Source organism: Calidris pugnax, unplaced genomic scaffold (genome assembly GCF_001431845.1).
Source record: "Calidris pugnax isolate Ruff unplaced genomic scaffold, ASM143184v1 scaffold70, whole genome shotgun sequence".
NCBI lineage: Eukaryota > Metazoa > Chordata > Aves > Charadriiformes > Scolopacidae > Calidris > Calidris pugnax.
In genome coordinates, this window is record NW_015090862.1 from 4640421 (window position 1) to 4659596 (window position 19176).

At 38.9% G+C, this 19176-nt stretch overlaps 1 protein-coding gene across 1 annotated transcript in view; it reads left to right on the plus strand.

The window, feature by feature from the left end:
• Nucleotides 1-19176, plus strand: part of THSD4 (thrombospondin type 1 domain containing 4) — a 346399-nt gene that overhangs the window by 77041 nt on the left and 250182 nt on the right. Inside the window, exon 4 of the mRNA XM_014944678.1 lies at nt 12804-13240. Within this exon, the coding sequence (XP_014800164.1) occupies nt 12804-13240 (437 nt within the window). The remainder of the gene's footprint in view (nt 1-12803; nt 13241-19176) is intronic.

The window sequence follows — 19176 nt, forward strand, 5'->3', positions numbered from 1 at the left end:
GATCTTATCTCTTTAAATACCATAGGTTTGGACAGTAATAAAAATACGTTAAACATGGTATGTTCATTAGACAGAAATAAAAATTCCTATGTAAAAGACTTTTATAGTTTCTTGCTGAAGACAGGGATAGTAGTGGTTGTAGAGGTTGTTCATAATCTAATTTACTTATTCCTCATTCACAGTATATAATTTCTAAATATCAAGTGTACTCCTCCATAAGGCCAAAATACACATCAGTATTAGCACAAAAAGGAAGAAATGTTATGTGAAACCAAATAATTGACAATTGGTGTTTTAAAAATCAACTGAGCTGTCTGAAACTGGTTAAACTGAACTCTTTCTTAATGTTTGAACAATTAACTTTCCTTGTCTGTCAGTACTGGACGCGTGAACAGCCCTCCTGCTGCTCATCATGCAGCCAAGCTCTCTGTTCTCGCTCCCTATGCTTATTTTATTGAATAAATATTATTTAACCTTATCTGGTAAGTGTCACACTGTGATGAACAGAAGGTTAAACTATGAAACATAACAGTCCTTCTCCCAGACAACCACTGAAGTCTGTATTCCTAATTTTTCAGAAGTCATTCCTGGATTTTTAACTAATCATACGTTGCTGTGTTAAGAAAATAAGCTGTAGTTATATTTATCGCTTGTTTATTTTGGTAAAATTGGTAACATAAATAGTAGTAAAGTTTGTCCAAATGAAATTTCTGATGTAAATATTGCTTTGTTTAAACATCTTGCTTTTGTTTTAGCATTAAATAGCAGCATTGAAGCAATGGAGTTGCTTTCAATTTATGCATATCTTTTTGTCACTCAGCTGTAGATTACTGTTGACTTCAATGAAGGTACAATATCTTAACAAACTGATTTTCAGTGTATGGAAGAAGTGTCAGGATTTATTTTTACAGGAATTTCATTGGGACAGTACAATATTGTTGAAGAATTTTGAGCCTTTTTGGGCTCAGTGTTGTTTCTTTATGCTGGCTCTGGATTAAAGAAGCAGTGAACTGGGTGTTATCTCTTGCTATCAGACACACAACGTCTCTGTGAAAAGCATCTATGTATCAAGTGAATGGGACTGTAGTCCCCACAAAATTTGGAGATGAAGATGCTGTAAGATGTGTGATGTTGGGGTTTTTTTGTGTTCTCCCCCCACCTTGTGTTGGATTCACATATGCTCGTTGAAGGCTCAGCACTGCTAAGTCCAGAGAAATAAGGAAGAGGATCAGGAGCAGACACTGAGGGAAGAGAGAGGATTCGGGGGAAAGGAAGGGTGGCCAAGATGCCTTGTTTGGCCATGGTGTACTGTTAGAGAGTTCAGTTCCTTGTGGAAATGTAGCCTGAGTAGCAATGGAGGGCAATGGCCAAAACCCATTCTTACTCAAATAGCAGTTCTTTTCATAAAAGGGCATTTCTACAATTAAGGTCTACTGCAGAGCAGCTTTCCTATCTGTAGTCTGCTGGTTTTTGGTGAGGGTAAGTTTTTCTGGTTTGGTCGGGGGGCTACGTGTTAGTATTTTATTGTTTCCTTTCGGTAGACACAGGAGTTTTCCTTACCTCTAGGAATAATTTCTGAGTTACCGTTTTCCTTTTTCTCCTTAAATCCATTACATAATAGCAGTGTTGATGCATTGGCAGAACATGTGAAATTGAATTAGGAGCTTATCAGAAGTTTTTTTTAAACAAATTAATCTGTCACTGTGGGTTGACTGTGACGATCTATGCACTTTCCCTTTGCTTTAGGACAAGATGTTTAAACACTGCATCTCCCCCGCTTGCCTGTGCCCATGTCCTTATCTAGAGTTTTTAAATTGCTTAACATCTACATTTGTTTGTTGTAAGATTTGTTGCCCTTTTTTCTGGGCAGTCACGTATCTCCCTGAAGTTTGTCCTAGGAATGGAACATTTATATGTGACAAGTAAAATGAAGTGCTAAGACTTAAGGGAATTGTGGTGTATTCTTAGACTAATTGGACTAGCTACTTTGAGGGGCAAAAGCAAAGAGGTTAGTTTTGGTCTTGCTCTCTTCTGTCCTTGAAAACATCTAGAAGTAAGCCACTGATTTCTTTTCATTCAGGCATTTCTTTCAAGCAAGATTGCTTGCTCCGATATACTGTACTACCTTAAAGGGCTTGAGATGCTAGGAATGATTCCTTCTGCTTGGCTGTAGAAAGTGGATGATGGAGATGTAAGTGGGAAGGTAGAGGGAGAGTGTGCAGATGGTGATAACTTTAAAAGTACTATTTCAAGTGATAAGAATTTCGTTACTAAATCTGACTATGGTAACGTTTTTAGGATTCATATAGGAAATTCAGTATATAAATGTGGTCCTACACCTTCATTTATATTGTAATAGTGATAGTGAATGGCAATGTTTCTTCATTTCTATTGTTGTTCTACCCTACCACACCCCATAAAAGTCCCTTTTCTGTTAACTGAAAAGGATACAGCTGCCTAATACCTCTGTACACTGTAATACAGTAAAATGTGAAGCATGAACCAAGTCTACTATATCATTGAAACTCTGGAGAAAATTTGAGTTAGACAAAGTAGTTAATATCTAAGCTTGGCTTTTGGCCAAGACACCAGGGCTAGTGTCTAACAGTTCTAAGGAGAACCGTAGGGTCTCCACTCCAGGTGGTCACCACCTTGCTTCTGCACATCCCGAGCAGCAGTGCACGTGAGGGACATCTGTGTTCCTCCCCGCAGTCCAGGTAGGGTGAAGCTCTGCCCTGAGCTCAGCAGCGACTGAAATGCGGAACTTGTCGGGACTTGCTGAGCTGGAGCTTGGCTCTTGCTGACAGCCCGACAGCCGAGTTCCTGTGGTTCTGTCCTGCTGGGCTGCCTACACTGAGCTCAGTTTTACTAGAGCGGCTTAGTCACCACCTATCTGCATACAGCTGCTGCGTACGTGCTCCTTGCAACACAGGTTTGTAGGTGCAGTGCCTTTTTTCTTCTTTATAAGATAACTGCAGTCCATTATTACTGTGTCGTGTCTATACATCATCATTTCATACATCAGTTCCATAAAACATTAGCAGCTGAAATGGAGTCTATATACCTCTTGCAGTTTTCCCCTGGTCAGTATATCCGCTTGCCTTCTGCACCATTGCATGGCATTAACTGTATAGTTATATGTGCTGTTGTATTCATTGAAACTTTGGTAAAATAGAGCCTTTCTAGCTAATAATCTTACTATTTTAATTACAGTGATCTTTAGGAAAAAGGAGAGATCATTTAGTCTATGCCAAGACTTTTCCTTTAAAATTAGCCTTTTAGTGCAACAGAACATTTAGAACAACAGCTGGAAGAATTTTCTTGCTATCTCTGCCTTGTTGCTAATTCCTTGTCCTTGATGTTGTGGATTAAATGGTTAGGAAATAAAGTTCTTCTTTGTTTGGGAAAGGAGATAGGACAAGGATATATTATTTTATGCAAGTATACTCTTTGAAAAAGCCAGGCCAATGTTTTTTTTTTATTTTTAACCTGCTTTATTGCAGACCTCTGAATTTTTTAATTAATTTTTTAAATTAAAAAATACTGACTTCTTTAAGCTCAGAGCATGAGGGGATTAAAGCTCGTTCTGTGTTTCTCTGGAAAACATAAAAGAATCTTTGTTCCTGTTGGAATCCAGAGCAGGTGAGCCTACAAGGTCACAGATAAGCTTCTCATCTTCCGTCGGAGCAGTGCTGCGTGCTGGTTCTGCCCCGGGCTTTGGATCAGGGCAGTGATGGACATGAGAAGCTTTTGCGAGTTCCTCTGCTGAGGAATGTTGCTTTCTATTTTATGACAGTTTGTCCTCTCTGCTTCTGGAGTGATGGGTGGGTGACTCACTGAGAGATCTTGAGAGGTGTTATATCAATTACTGAGTAAATAAAATCCGTATTTTCACCACACGTGAATCCCAAAGAATTTTCTGAGTAGAAATACAATAGAATGGCAACAGCTTTGTCAAGCTGAAGAGGATTGACCAGGAAGAGGCCTAGGGTAACAAGCTAGGTTGTACCAACAAGTAGAGTAACAAGCTGAGTTACTCAGGTCACAGATGATAGTCCACGATGAGGTAATAGCTTATTAAATTAAAGAAGCCTAGTTTGTGATACAGTGAGGGCTTGATGCTTATCATCTTTACCGTACTGTAAATCAGAACCGATCCTACTGTTGATAAGCAGTGATTATCTAGAACAGTTAGATGTGAGGTGAGAAGTGAGCCATTTCTTTACTTGAAAGTACTTCATGGTCTCACAGAAAAATGGGAAGAAACCTCTTCCTTAAAACACTAGGCTCACAGAGCACAATGGAGGTGGTCTTGGTGTGAAAAGCTCCATTGGCACAAAAACTGTTCTGAACGTTTTTCAGAGCTGTTTACTTTCTAGACTATTTAAATAATGTTGAAGTTTCTTCAGATGTGGTCGAAGTTGGTTGAAGGGGCAGTTAAGCTTTCCAGGCATTGTAACTCCCTCCAGTGATTTGTGAATACAAAGGTCTTCTATTTCCAGGCTTTTTAGCCCTTTAATCTTCACAGGCACAGATGTTCAGGCAGAGTTTTTATACAAAGAACGGAAACCCAAATCGTTTAAGCTGGTAATATTTACACTTACCACGTACTGTAAAATTTGAATGGTTTACTACATCTCTGATTAAAGGCTTCCAAAATGCACTGAAGGATTAAAATAGCTGAGCATGCTAACCAGGCAGACATGTACACATTGTGTCATGATGTTTTGTTTGGCCTCTGCTCCGTTTTTCTGCTAGCCTTAAGAGATCTGAGAAGTTTTTATCTGCAAGTTTTAGGGGGTTTTTGGTAGATTGTTTTTTATCAAACCACCAACGTTCCACATGTTTCTTGTAAGAGGCATAAAGAATACGGTTGTTGCAAATGAGCATCTATAAAATGGACTGTAAAGACTTTCTGCTGGGAAATTGTCGTGGCTATATAAGTATGGACTTTATTGGAAATCAGCTAATACTGGAAGAATATTCCTTTAGGATGCTTAGACTGGTGAAAGAATTAAACCAGTTCCATAGATGTGTTTACAGCACTGGCAGGGAAATACGATAATGTTACACTTGAACAGGTTCTAAAACTAAACTATAATTTCCTCAGCCCATTCAAAAATTGGCGTGCTCTGCTCTGAACTGCAGTTCAGTTCTAGTTCCTCTGAGTCCCCCAGCTTTGGTTTTTATACTCTTGGAACTTTAAGAGGGCAAAGACTAGCTCCTACTGTGTGGGATTGATCAATTATATAGGAAGGTGGTGAATGTTCATGAAGAATGCTGTGTTCATCTCATCCCAAAAATGACATAAATGTTTTTAATAGTGACAATATACTATTATACTGTTTTTTTTAATCGTCAGTCAGGCTGAGCCTAGCTGTGATAAAAGCTGTGTGTGCATCTTCTGTGGCAGGCTGGGCCTTAGTGAAATCTTTAATCAGTCAGAACTTTAAAACAAAGGAGGTGTGATCCTGGGGTAATGGCATAAATAAGAAGAGGTCATGTTTTCCAAGTGCCTTGACACTCCTATAATGCTGGTGGTGACAGTTTGGTGTCATAACATGGGTTATCAAGTGTGGCGTAATGAGAAGGACCATGGAAGGGATTATGAAGAAATGCCTAAAGCCTGAAGGGTGTTGGGGAATAGTAACAGGATTAGGGCTCTTTGCTCTGGGAAGCACAGAACAAATATGATAGTAGTAATTTAAAATAAAAAATGGCATATTGGCTTCTGTTAATTCCACTTTGCATCCAGCACATGAACATGAGTTTCCTGAGTGAATACCATAGCATTTTCTGATCAGGTGATAAAATGTTGTTCTGGGTACAATTGTTTTTGCTTTTGGGTTAAAGTAGTACCATAAAGTCTTGCAAAATGTACATTTATGCCTGCTACATCCCTTTCAGATGTATAATTAGTAATTTGTTCATGAATCCATCTAAATTCAGGACATTTAACCAGGAAAAAGAATTACTGGATAACATGTTAGAAATTAAATCTATGAAATGTAACGTTATTGTATCTAAACTGAAACTGGGAAAAACCAGAAATGTCTGATTTGGTTTAGATATTTCCAGGTTTAAAGCTTGCCATTGTCTTGTATCCATTTTCAATTTTCAATTTGGACTGCTATAACATACTTGGTATCTGCAAAATACTTAATAACATGGGCTGTGGCTGTAGCAGCTTACTTATTTTTGGAGCTGGTTAAAAAGCATATCCTGTCACCAAGCATTATGATCATTATTACTGTGAAAGTCCATCATTAATTGACATTTGGAGTAGTGTGTGCAGCTTTGCACACACCCATGTCAAAATGTAGAGTGGAAAAGGTGCTGAAAATGAGGACAGTCCACACTCTGGCCTGTTTTCCTTACAAAAAGAGACTGAACAGATTAGGACTGCTGAATTTCAGAGAGAGATCCTGGAATTGGATTGTCTTAGTGATTTCAAATCAAACATCATGGTACGGTGGAGTAGACAGAGTGATCATTCTTCATTTATTACAATGGAAAAATTTGGGGGAGACAGTGAAATTGTCAGGCTGCATGTGTAACCAGAGGAAAAGGAAGCACTTCTTCAACATAAAATGTACAATCTTTTGGAAGCCAAGATCAGAAATATGCTAAAAAAAGGATTAATCTTATTCACAGAGATTAAGTCCAATAGTTGGTATTAAAAACAGTTTTAATATGGTGCTTAGTTGAAGGAGGCCCTTAAATTGCTGATTAGCTGGAAGCAGAAGGTCCATGCATGTCTCCGAATGTATCCTGGTTCTTATACTGTTCCCTAAACCTTTGCTTCTTCCACACAGTCAGAAACATCACGTTGGCTTAAATGGACCTCTGATTTAGCCACTTTTTTTCTGTTTTTCTGAACAGTTATTTTGTAAGTAAGCTATGGTTTAGTAGGGTGAAGTGTCCTATAGTATTTAAGGATCAGTATTTGTCAGCCGAGTACTGCATTGTCAGTCACTGTCTTCATGCACAACTAAGTTACGTTTGAAATATTTGTGGCTTTCACTTCAAGTGATATTTCCTCTTCAGGGACATTCTTGCATAGTATAGTTTCAGCAATTGTTGCTGAAATTTGAATTGTACTTCAATAGCTTATGCACAATTGTTGCTGAAATCCCGAGATGTGGATCTTATTACTAGAAATTTGAATTGTACTTCAATAGCTTATGCACTCTTAGTTTTCGCTGCAGTTTTTGATCCAGGATCAGAGTGATCGTGTGAATTCAAGAAGTGAAGTGATCAATGAATTCAAGATCAACTATTTTTCTACTCAAAATGCAGTCTATGTCAACCTACTGGTAGCATGTTTAGTTCAATAAGATGTAAGGTTATAGTCGTGTAAAAGTGAGGAAAGACTCAATGCTTGTTGTAAATCTAAAGCTACAGGAATGACAACTATGGCATTAGGCAGTTACTTAATGGTGAATTTCTGCCTAAAAGTTACTAAACATGTTAAAATTCTATAGGGTAGCTTTAAATTTCTGAAATCCTTAAGATTTGGAAGTAAGCAATAAAAGAAGATAAAGTTTTGTTTGTTTTTTTTTCCTCAGAACATAAAAAATAGTGGATGTAATTAAGGAAGAGACATAGTATTGTAAGATATTCTGCTTTCAATTTTTTTCAGTTTATTACTCACGGTACACAGAGCTTTTGTAACTGTGTACTCTCCATACTCATGCCTGTTATACTGAAGATAAGTAAAATGTGTGTGTGAACAAACTTAATTGCCCTGTAGTTCTACAATTCATGGCAATGTTGAATGCTAGTTACGCATTTAGGATTAAATTCCATGGACTGAAATATTCCCTGTGCATTTATTTAGTCCTGCATGGAATCAGTGTTGAAGGTTGTGTATGCAGAACAAATGCCTAGTTAGTGTTTAAGTCCATGGGAGTTATACAGTTTGTTTGAGAGAAGACTTTGGTGATATGTTTAACTTCATTAGTTTACCCAAGGAAGCAAATATGATGCACGTTGTGTGAACCTGCGGAAAATGGAGGAAAACAGGGCAGTTAGAATTTGTTTTGTCTGCCACATGGATAAACATCTCCCTCCTTTCTGTGTTGACTTCTGCTGTCTTAATAAGTTTATTAGCTTACTCTGTTTAGTGTTCAAAACCAGTAACTTAAATAACAATTATCTTACAGGTCTTGTACAACAAACCAATTTTATAAATAAACAAACCCCAAGGAAACAGGGAGGAAAAAACTAAACCTCCAAGAAACAGGGAGAGTGTTAGTATCTCTTAGAAGGATAAATAAAATGGAAATTACGTTGTTTGTAGATTGCCTGCACGCAGTGGTATTTTTGTTAAGATTTTTGGGAATTCTCTTATCTGCTTCACTGTGCCTGAAACAGACTTTGGGCTGGTGTTAGTGTTTTTTCTCTTACGTTATTTCTAAATAAATGATCCAAATATTAAGAAATTCTGAGCTTCTAACAGGTTCTGATTAAATCAGATCATTTGTGACTGTTTAAAGTAAGGCTTTTTTTTCTGTTTTTTTGTTTGTTTTCAGTTCAGCCAGGTTCATTTAGGTAAACAAAGCACTTCCTTTCAGAAGTTTTAGTCTTTATATACTTTTTACACACTGACCTCATGTATTTATTCTATATATGAATGATGTTTTTGGAAAAAAAACCCAAACAAGCTGTTTTACAGACTCTGCCTAATTTGAAAAAGATGACTGTCAGAATGAAACATGAATATGATGCAGCTCCTGTTTACAAAAGTAGCAAACTAGCAAAACATGAGGAAAAACTGAGGGGAAAGAACAGAAAGGGATGTGGAGTGCTGACATGGAAAGGAGGAAGAGTGACCCTCCAACTACTCTTCTGAAAATCTAGCCTCACTTCAGTTGTTGCTCACTGTTAGAAAGGTGACAGATTGGAAGATACTTGGTACATAACAGTCATTATGAGGAAAATTTCTGATTTAAAGAATCTTTGATAGCAACTTCATAGGAGTTAGTACAGATGCAGAAATTGCAAGCTCTTGGCACACCTGAAAAGTTTGTGTTACTTTTCCTTACATTGTTTACTATACAGCTGTACCTAGTGAAATGGATTGCTGCCGCTTACAAACCTTGCCCTGCCAAATAACTAAAAAGAAAGAAAGAGCTAGAATTGTGGGGTGAATCAAGGGGGAAAATAGGTTGAATTTGTAGAGCTAATTATTACATGGCATAGTTGATCTCTCCCTTTTGCAGGCTATGTGATTCTATTAAAGAAATTACTTTAATGACTTGGCAAGGAAAATTCAATATGCATTTTGCTTGTTTCCCAGTGCAGGCTCAAATTCTTCCCATTTGGAAAGCGTGCTGTTCGATGGGTAGTTCGTGAAGGGAGAGGAGGAGGGACCTAGTGTCAGGAATCTCTGAATTTGTGGTGTTTCTGAGATGCTCTGGAATTCTTCAGCTGTCTGGTGTGGCTACCCGTAATTCCTTGACTGTATCCTAAGGCTGTGGTAGAATTAATTAGTGGCTACTGACTAACTTGGAAGTCAGAGGATGGAAGGACAGGAGGCAACCTGTGAGCCCTGTGGTTTGGCTCCTCTGCCCTGGGGAAGGATCAATTGTGCCTTAGTTGTTCCTGGGAGAGGTTTGGGGCCGGCCTCTGTGGTGCCAGGATCTCCTCAGGCCATGTGTTCCCGAACTTTGTTTGCCTTTCCACTAAGTAGTTTTTCCTACTAGCTAATTTGGATTGCTTCTGATTAAATTTGAATCCGCTGTTATTTGTGTGTTGGCTGTAGACATGGAGAACAATTTGCTGCAAAGAGAAAATGGACGGCTCTTCGTATTTATTTATGTAAACTGTTTGGAAGACTCATTATTGCCCCCTGTATTTTCCATTCCTTAACCTAAGCAGCTTCAATTTATTCAGTCTTTTGTGTAGATTATGCCATTAATCACATGACATCTTCTCTAAAGTTTCGTCTGTAGTTCCCATCTTTCTCAAAGTAAGAAAAGAGACCTTAATTAAAAATAAAAGGGCATAACCTGATTTGCTACTGAAAATTCCAATCTCATACCTAAGTAGTATTGAAGAATTTGTACATCAGTATAAGACATTATATGCTAACTTTTTTGTTAGTTTTACTATTATGTTCTTACATAACTAGCTAGATTAAATCTTCTTGTGCTACATGTAGAGTTCTTACTGTGAAGATTAAGGGGTGTGAAATTACTTTACATTGCATTCAGTAACTTAAAATATTTTTTTATCTGAAACAATTTCAGCTGCAATGAAGTTTGGCAACAAGAAAGTTCACAATGCAACAGGTCAACATTTGCCACGATTATATCAATTTCTATTTCTGCATAATGAAATATTTCTTATGTTACTGGTGATTTGAGTTGCTTGCAGATGAATAGATTTTAGTTGTTACCTGCATGATAGTCTTTGGATTTTAAAGAAAAAGATGTCCTGAACCATCACAGAAATGATTAAGAAATAGTCCAGGCAAGCAAAACCCAACTTGTCTGATAACAAAGGACTATTAGTTTTGTGTTATAAATTAAGTAAATTTTATTGCAAACCAGGGTCATACCAGAAGAGTTCTCTCTATGTAACCTTATAATTTTATGTCTGCGGTAGAGCTACATTACTGTAAGTATGAACAGTGAATATTCACTGAAAAAATCACAAACTGAAGAACAGCTTGTTTAGTTGGTCAGATTGTGAGCCAGTGGTGTTCTGTTATTGGATATGAAAGCAATGTTAACAGCCAGAAACCAAGACCTTGTTGCATGTTATTCATAATGTTGACATTATGCAGTATTAGGTTGTACAGGCTATTGAATTTAAAAGGATGATGCCAAATGGGGTACCCACAGAATAAAGACATATTAAATATAGAGACATCTGCTCCTGTTTTCATATAACACTGGAGAAATGGGTAACATATCACACCAATGCAGATGCTTTTTATTATTCACAAGTTACAATTAAATGCAGTTCTTTCTGTGGTTGGTGATGAAAGTGTGAGAGCAATCTCAGAGGAGGGACATGGTTCGGATTATGTAGACCACAACTGACTATTGCACAGCAGCACCACAAACCCCGCGCTGGCTTTGGCTTTGCGTATTGTAGTGGTGTGTTCAGCCCGTGTTTGCAAACCACCTTCCACCACGGCCTGCCAGGCCCGTGGCTGATGGGCAACATGTGCTCCAGGGCACAGGGCTTTGGGTTTGGTTAGTGACTGTGTGAGTTATCTGTCACTGCAGGCAAAGTACCTATATATTAATCTTTTGTTGTCATACAGTAATGTTTAAGGCAAAATTATTAATGGAAGTTATGTGTTTAGGAGGTTGTCCTTTGAAGAGGGAAAAGTGACAGACAGACAAGGCTGTCTTTCCAAGCCTAGTTTTGAGGTAGCTACACCCTTGAATAGGGCTGGAGAGGTATGGCAAGTATTTGTTGGTGGCAGTACCTTTTTTTGTCTCCTAATTGAATTGACGTGTATGTACTTGTTGGTACAAAGGTTATTCAGAATATAAATAAACTATTAAAAGATGCTAACTTAAAAGAACATTCTACGTAATAATAATTGTGAGAGTCAGGCATTGGAATCCTGCTTTGAAAGCTTGTGATTCAGCCAGTTGGACAAGGGAAGCCACAGAAAAACTGCGTGTTTAATGAAAATGGATCTAATTTCTGTGTGAGAAAGTTGAGCAGGCTGCCCAGTCTGAAACGCTGTGAAATCCTGACTGTATCTGGCTGCAGGAATGGGTGAAGCTTGGGGTGCAAGTCCACAGGAGATGGGGGTTGTATCTTCTAGGCTGTGCTGATTCCTTGCCAACCACAAGGTCAGGATATTTAAATATTTGGCTACATCTTGAGGGGTTAACTCTCCGTACAGTAATGGTCCCTGCCCTTCCTAATCCTTCCTACCTTCCTTCAAGAGAACTCCCCCCCCTTTGGGGCTCTTTTTTGTTTGCTTTCCCTGTGCTGCTGAATGGTGAGTGTGGGCTGACTGGCACTGAGCATCCCAGACCAACAATTTTTCCTGTCTTACAGGATTTTATGGGGATTTCTGTGACTGTAGGATTGGGTGGGTCATCTTGAATACCTCTTTTCTTTGAAGCATAAATATGGGAAAGTGAGGAACAGTGGTAACAAAAGAGTTAATTACTGCAGTATTTTTGGCTGGCTGGAAATCAGCCTGTCCTCTTACGCTATTGCTTTTCTAAAAAGTTCCACATTAGATGGGAGTTCCTGAAATATTATTGCAACCACTAGCAATCTCCGTTTTTGAGTCGTTAGAGTGGAAGAGAGCAGTCTGCATCTGTTGACCCAGGTCCATCATCAAAAATGACCTTACTTCCTGATTTTGCTAATATTATAACAGTTTTCAATCTCTACATTTCCAAGCTTTGCATTATGCAATGTTTTCCGTTGCTGAGAACTAAGGAAAATCTATTCCTATCTGGACAGTCAAAAAATACTTCTGTTTGGACTGGTTGATGGCTGTAGAATCCCAGAATTGCCTAGGTTGGAAGGGACCTTTCAGATCATCTAGTCCAACCGTCAGCCTAACGCTGACAGAAAGCCTCACTAAATCATGTTGCTCGTGTAGCAATGAACCATTTTGCAGTGTAGGAGACCTCCAGCTGCAAAAGGCAGCTGCTGGATGGGGAGTTAATAATACCCCTCAATAAGACAAGTTACTTCCTATGGCCTTCAGTTTCACTCGTGACTGCAGAGTGAATGGGGTAAAAAAGGTGTTAGTGCTCTCCTGGTATCACGGTGTGAATTCTTGTTCCTGAGTCAATCTGTTGTGTCTGCAGGTTCCCCAGAGGATAGAAGAGCAAAGCGATGCCCCTGAGGATAGCAGTGGGGGAATCCCGGGCATGTGGGGCAGCTGGGGCCCCTGGTCGGCCTGTTCTCGGAGCTGCAGCGGTGGGGTGATGGAGCAGACGCGGCCCTGCCTCCCAGCCTATTACCGGGAACGGGGCTACCGACGGCCGGGCCGGCAGTACCCGGCCTCCGAGAGGCCTCTGCCTCACCAGAGCGCCCGCCACCACGAGGACTCGCTGACTGCCTATCCTGGCCACGTCATTTCTGCCATCCGCACGTCTGTGCCGCTGCACAGGAACGAGGAGCAGCTTTGGGCCGGCCTTCGGGCCCCTGCTCCTTCTGGGGGCCGAAACAGCAGCCAGCTGAGCCGGGGGGCCATGAGAGGCAGCAGGCACTCCCAGAGGCAGAGCGCCAAGCCAGAAAAGAGGTACGTGTCTATGCGCGTGTGTTAGTCTTGCTGTGAGTGATGTGTCTTAAGAATGACATGTCAGATTAGAGTTGATATTTTTTAATACTTACGGAAAAGTTATTAAAGACTAAGACTGACTTTTACAATGTTTACCGTCTCCTGGGGAAGGCTACCCTCCCTGCTGACTACTTATATGACAATACACAAGGACAGATATAATTATTGTATGGTTGTACTAGGCAGATTATCTTATTTCCCTTTGAGGTTTGTTTTATGGTTTATTGAGATATTTTTCCTGTTCTGCTACATTTTGATTTGATGTTTCTATCTTCACCATAGAGATAAAAATCAGAACAAGTAACAGCTCTATAATTGTATTCTTAATTTCAACATCCATTTTGATTTTAATTGGTTGAAAAAAAGATTCATCAAGCCTTTTCATAGAGAACGCCCAGCTGTCCATTCACTTTCTTCTAGTCAAAACTCAAGCTTTATTTTGTATTTTTCAAAGAGTTTCTATTAATGTGCTTTTTGTTTTCTCTTTTCCCTTTTGTGTTTTCTACTATCTCTTTTAGCAATGTTTCCTGTTTGATGAAACTAAAACATGTGGCTGTTTAATACATAGAATATTTTAAACACCATATATGTTTGTTTCAGTTTCATATTATTAGCTGTTCAGTCTTTAAGGCTGGGTAGAACTGTGCTCTTAAAACTAATTGTTATAATTAATTGTTACAATTAATTCTCCAATTTCTGGAGAAACACTTTTTCCTCTTCTTACATGCCAATCTATTAAAATTTTTTATATATGTGTGAAAGGAAAATAGATGTGTTTACAGTTTGGAAACTGAGTAGAAATAAGCCTGGAGATGCCCTGGGAGGGACTGCTTCTGAAACATCTCTGTCCTCTCTGTCTTTCCTCAGAATATGTATTCCAATGGTTCTCTGGTTATTTCCCTCTCCGCTCTTTTCTGAGAGATTTTCTTTTGGGTAGTTAACAGAAAATGCGACTCAAACCAAACAAAAACAGAATCCCAAACCACCTTCTTCATATCATCTGTTTCTTTAAGATTCTTAGGTGAAGCAGTCAACTGTAATTCCTTTTTTAAAGACATCTTGCTGACCCAAACAACAACCAAAAAAAAGAATGTTACCTTGAGGCAATATTCCAGCCTGACTGGAACAGGACAGTAGGACACTCTGTTGCTGGTGATAAAGACATCCTCAGCCCCTGCAAGAAACTCTCTCCAGCTAAAAGGACACTTTAAATTAGAAATTAACCTGTTAGCTTCCTGTTTGTCTTGGCAAAGTGTAGATTTCAAAAAGCAGGGCCAGCTATTTAGATTTGATCTCCCTAGGTGTTGGCAATTTCCTTTAGTCACTGCTTTGTCTCTCTTTCAAACCCATGCAAACGGATAGTCCAGACCAAGCCAGTATAACTCTGATATGGCACTCATGATCTCATAAAAATTCAGAGAATGCCAGAGGGAGGCTTTTAGTAGCAGCATTAACATGACTGCATTGAGACAAAAGTCATATTTCCTTTTTTCTGTTTTCCTACTTAATCATGTACTATAACGCACGTCTGTTCTCAGCTACGCGGCGTCGTGGGTGCAGGTTGTAGTACGTGGCTGAGTTATTGCTAAACTGAAAGCCTGGCCTTGAACCATCTGCAGGGAGACTTTTGAAGCCTTTTGAAGGCTGCTCTCTCCAGTGCTTTGGCACCCTTTGCCTCCGAGGGAATCCCAGCTGGCTGCTGCCATCCCCGCCGGCTGTCCCTTGCTGCTCTGGTGGCCTCTGCAGGCCAGGAGAGACTGGAACAGTTTGAAAGAGTCGCTGCAGTTATTGCTGAAACAGGAGAGGATGATGAGCAGAAAATAAGATTGATGGAGTGAAGCTGTGTTATTTCCTAATAAATGCCTTGCCATATGAAATATTAAAATGATCGTAATGTCTGATGTGCCTCCACTTTCCTGTATGATGGAGGCCTTTGCTTTTGAAAGTTCCTGTGTTTTCCTAAGCACAGTGCAAGCTTCTGTACCACAGTTGATTTTCCACCCACACACACGCTGCCCCTTGGCAAAAGACTGTGGATTCAAGGTCAGAGTTTTAATCTTATTTGCGTAATAAGTTATTTCCATCTTGTGTTAGGAGGGTCCCTGGTGGCTTTTAAGCCTGTTGTATTGCATAACTTTCAGATTCTTTGGTGGTGACTGTGAAAACAGAATGAGATCAAAAAACATTATTTGAAAATGAAATTATTAGAATGACAAACCTGATTGTTTTCCTTAATTTACAAAACCCAGAGTACAAACCTTCTTTACCAAGGAGATTACTGGACCTATCAGATATATGGAAAAAGGATTTCAAAATGTAAATTACTCTATACATGATCTTTATACTGTAGAACAGTGATTGATGTTTACTAAGTGGGTGAAACTGGAAATTGGTGTCAGGCTCTTAGAAAAAAAAACCCAAGAACCCATCTGTGTTTTCACAATATGTAGTCACTGAAAACTTTTTGGAGTTTTCCTAATTACTGTACTGAACTTTATGTAAAAGCTATAATTTTAGCAGACTTCCATAAACAATAAAAGAGGACTGGACATTTGTGACTGAGATAAGCTCACATTTGATAGCATGGTAGGATGAAATTGGATGGCTTCCAAGGCAAATAATTTTGACAGCCATAGCAGTCCTTCAAAGCAGCCAAATATGTTTGTATCATTTAGCAATGAGTGGAAAAGTTCTCTACCTGCTTCCAGGCAGATGACAAAGAACTATTCAATTTCTTTAGCAAAATTCAAGATATAAATTATATATCAAGAATTTTGACATACCTTGTCTATGAAGAGGATATTCACATTTTCAGCTTTTGAAAGCTAGTTCACACGTCATTCAGTTAGGCTTTAGAAACCAGGGCTGCACACGAAGCTCAGGAAGCAAGATATTTGAGGTACCTACAACTAGAAGCCTAATTCAAAAGGTTTAAGTGCTCCCCTTTTTATCATAGTGCTCTAAGTAGAGTTCCTGCATAACTTAAATGTGTTATGAAATTAGTCAGTCACTGGAATGAGGTTGGAAACACAAAAAGAAAGCAGCTGGTTCTCTGGGTTGTCGCCTGGCAAAGGGAGGGAGCTGCTCTCACCTTTGAAGACTTGAGTTGCCATTAGCACAGCTGCCTCCTTTATTTCACCTAGATAAAATGCATGGTGCATGCCGTACGGTTAGAGCAAACAGGAATGAGGAGATAGTGGAAAAAATATGAAAGCATTTAGACATCTTTAGAGAGCACATACGGAAAAGTAATAAGGGCATGCAGAAGGATAACACGCTTTAAGAGAGACAACACATATCAAAAGGAAGTATCATTCATGGAGGTTTTTGTATTCCTTAAATATTGCATTTCTGATTCTCTGTTTTGGTGATAGAGGAGACAAAACTGCAGTTTTACATAGACACGCTGAGTGTTAGGATGCTTACACCTGCCACCTTCACTTTCTCTACAGGTGGACTTCCATGTTGGAGCAGCAAAATTTCTATTTCCACTTCCGTAAGCACAATGTGTACTTTGTGTGTGTTTCGTAGGAGCAGAAGGAAAAATCTACATTTATCACCAGAATAATGAAAAAATAAAGCAGGCTTGCTTAAATACTGCAAGTTTAAAGATATATGTTAATAAGGAAAGGACTTCCCTAAAACTCTTTTATGTATTTGGAAGAGGAATGAGAGGAAAGGTTTGTATTGAGGAAATAATCCATCACCTTCTATCCAGGGCTATGGCTCTGTGGTCTTTATTCTGCTGCCAGCAGCTGACGTGAACGTCTGCTGTTCGGCTTCGTACCCTGCATAGGGTCACTTTGCATCCCTGGGCCTGTGAGCAATGGAAAGGAAGATTGTATCATTTAATGTCAAAACAGAATTTCCTTTCCGAAAGTATTTCTTTTGCCCCTTCTCACAGATGCTTTGACCAGGCCAATGTAGGTCACTCAGCTGTCAGGTCTACAATTAACCTTCAAAGGGACAATTCAGTTGTTATTTTCTTAACCAATTTAGGCATCATTAGCTGCATGTTCTGAGTTTTTTGACCTGTTTTACTTAGTTCCAGTTTGCAGAGTTGCACAAACGTGTGATTGCTGGACCTTCAGGTTCAGGAAGGCATTGTTTTCTCAAGTTCTGAGGCTTTATATTTATTGGCATGGGTGTTTGCTTTTCTTAATATTTGGAATGAAACCCAGCTCAAGTACTTAGCCATCCTGCCTTTCATTATTTCTCCAGTAGAATGAAAATGTGATATCCCAAACCCAGTATGGCTGTAGAAACTTGTTGGGGGTTGGTGTGTGTGCAGGAAGAAGGCAGAGGGAGAAGGATTTGGTCCTTTTCTAAGGTTAAATTTTTCAGAAATCTAAAAGCAGTAGAAATCAAAGAATCCATTTTGATAGCACTTGGGGGATTTTAAGCCATATGAGAGATATGTTCATTTTCCTTCTGAATAAAGTTCCAAATAGGTTTGAATAGACCACTTGAAGTATTTCCTGGCAAAAGGAATAGCTAGCTGGAATGCTTGTGGCCTCATGATGACTTTGTGCTATCCTGCCTCTTATCTGGTTATTAATCCCCCTGATATGCTTTGGTTTAAGATAGTCCGCATTTATCTCTCTTATATTAATGAAATAAATGAAACCTGTTCCCAAGAGGCAGCTTACTTAATAACCTTATTCATTAATTCTACTGTCAGAAAAATGTAAATATTTCTTGCCCCTAATATTATAATGAAATTAGAGAAGCAGTGCCCCATTTTCCTACAGAAGATGAATGTTTTTAGGCATAGTTGTTTACTTTGTGTCCTCTAGCAGTTGAAATTTTTAGATTGAATATGCTCATAATGGTTTTAATACTCATATGCATATATGATACATGGGAAGTAGTGAATATCCACAAATCATGCTGTGGTTACCAAAGTTACTAGAAATGTAAACTGAACTAGTTAGCTCTGTTGTTTTGGTTACCTTGATCGTGAGAATCAGTAAAAAGAAGTGAATGCCTGCACTGATTTAATTGCAATGAAATGTGCTGATGTAGTGTGAATAATATACTATAATATGGCAAAAGGATTTTGTGATGGCTCTGCTTTCCGATGTGTGATATATCCTCAAAAGGTGTAGTTTAACTCTTGTGACCAAATGTTTGACAAAGATAACTGCTCACGGCTTTAAGGCTATTTTCTAGGTCAGTGAGCAGATAGGCAAGCATTTTCATAACATAAAACAGAGTCAAAGGGCTCCCTTCTTTCATTCGTGTTTAAGTGATTTTCTCCAGATTGATTTAGAGATGGTGAAAAGTGAGTCCGTGGAATGCAGAGCTGCACAGGGCTGTGGTGCAGTACTGAGAGGCGACACACAGTGGCTTTTCATGTGCATCAACCAGGCTGCTGAGAGCTCTCCCTTTTAGGTAGATGGAAATATGTTCCCAGAATCAGTAAATCATTCGTTTTTGTTTAGCAGATTCTTTCACAAGAATAACTTTTAAGTACTGCGAGGTATAAACTTGATAGCAGTTGTGACTTAAGAAAAGGGCACCAAGAATGTGTGGTGACTGTCTTTTTAACATAAACCTTGTTATCTGTGTACCTAAGTTAAAAAATACGAAAGAAAACTAAAAGCAGGAGGAGGGCTGGAAAGTAAATGATGGAATAGGACAGTTGAGGGCCACTTACAGTTTTGAATTATGGAGGAAATGCCAGGGATTAAAAATGTATATCTGAAATTATTTTAAGGATACTATTTTAGGAGTAATAAAAATAATAAAGTACATTTAAAAATATATACCCAGCCTGTTAAGAGAAATGTGTGCAATTAGGACCTGTTTTTTCCATTTGAAGGTGAAGGTTTCTGACTGCAAAGACTTCTTGGTCTCCATTTATTTTTTTTCTTAATTACATTTTAAATATTGGA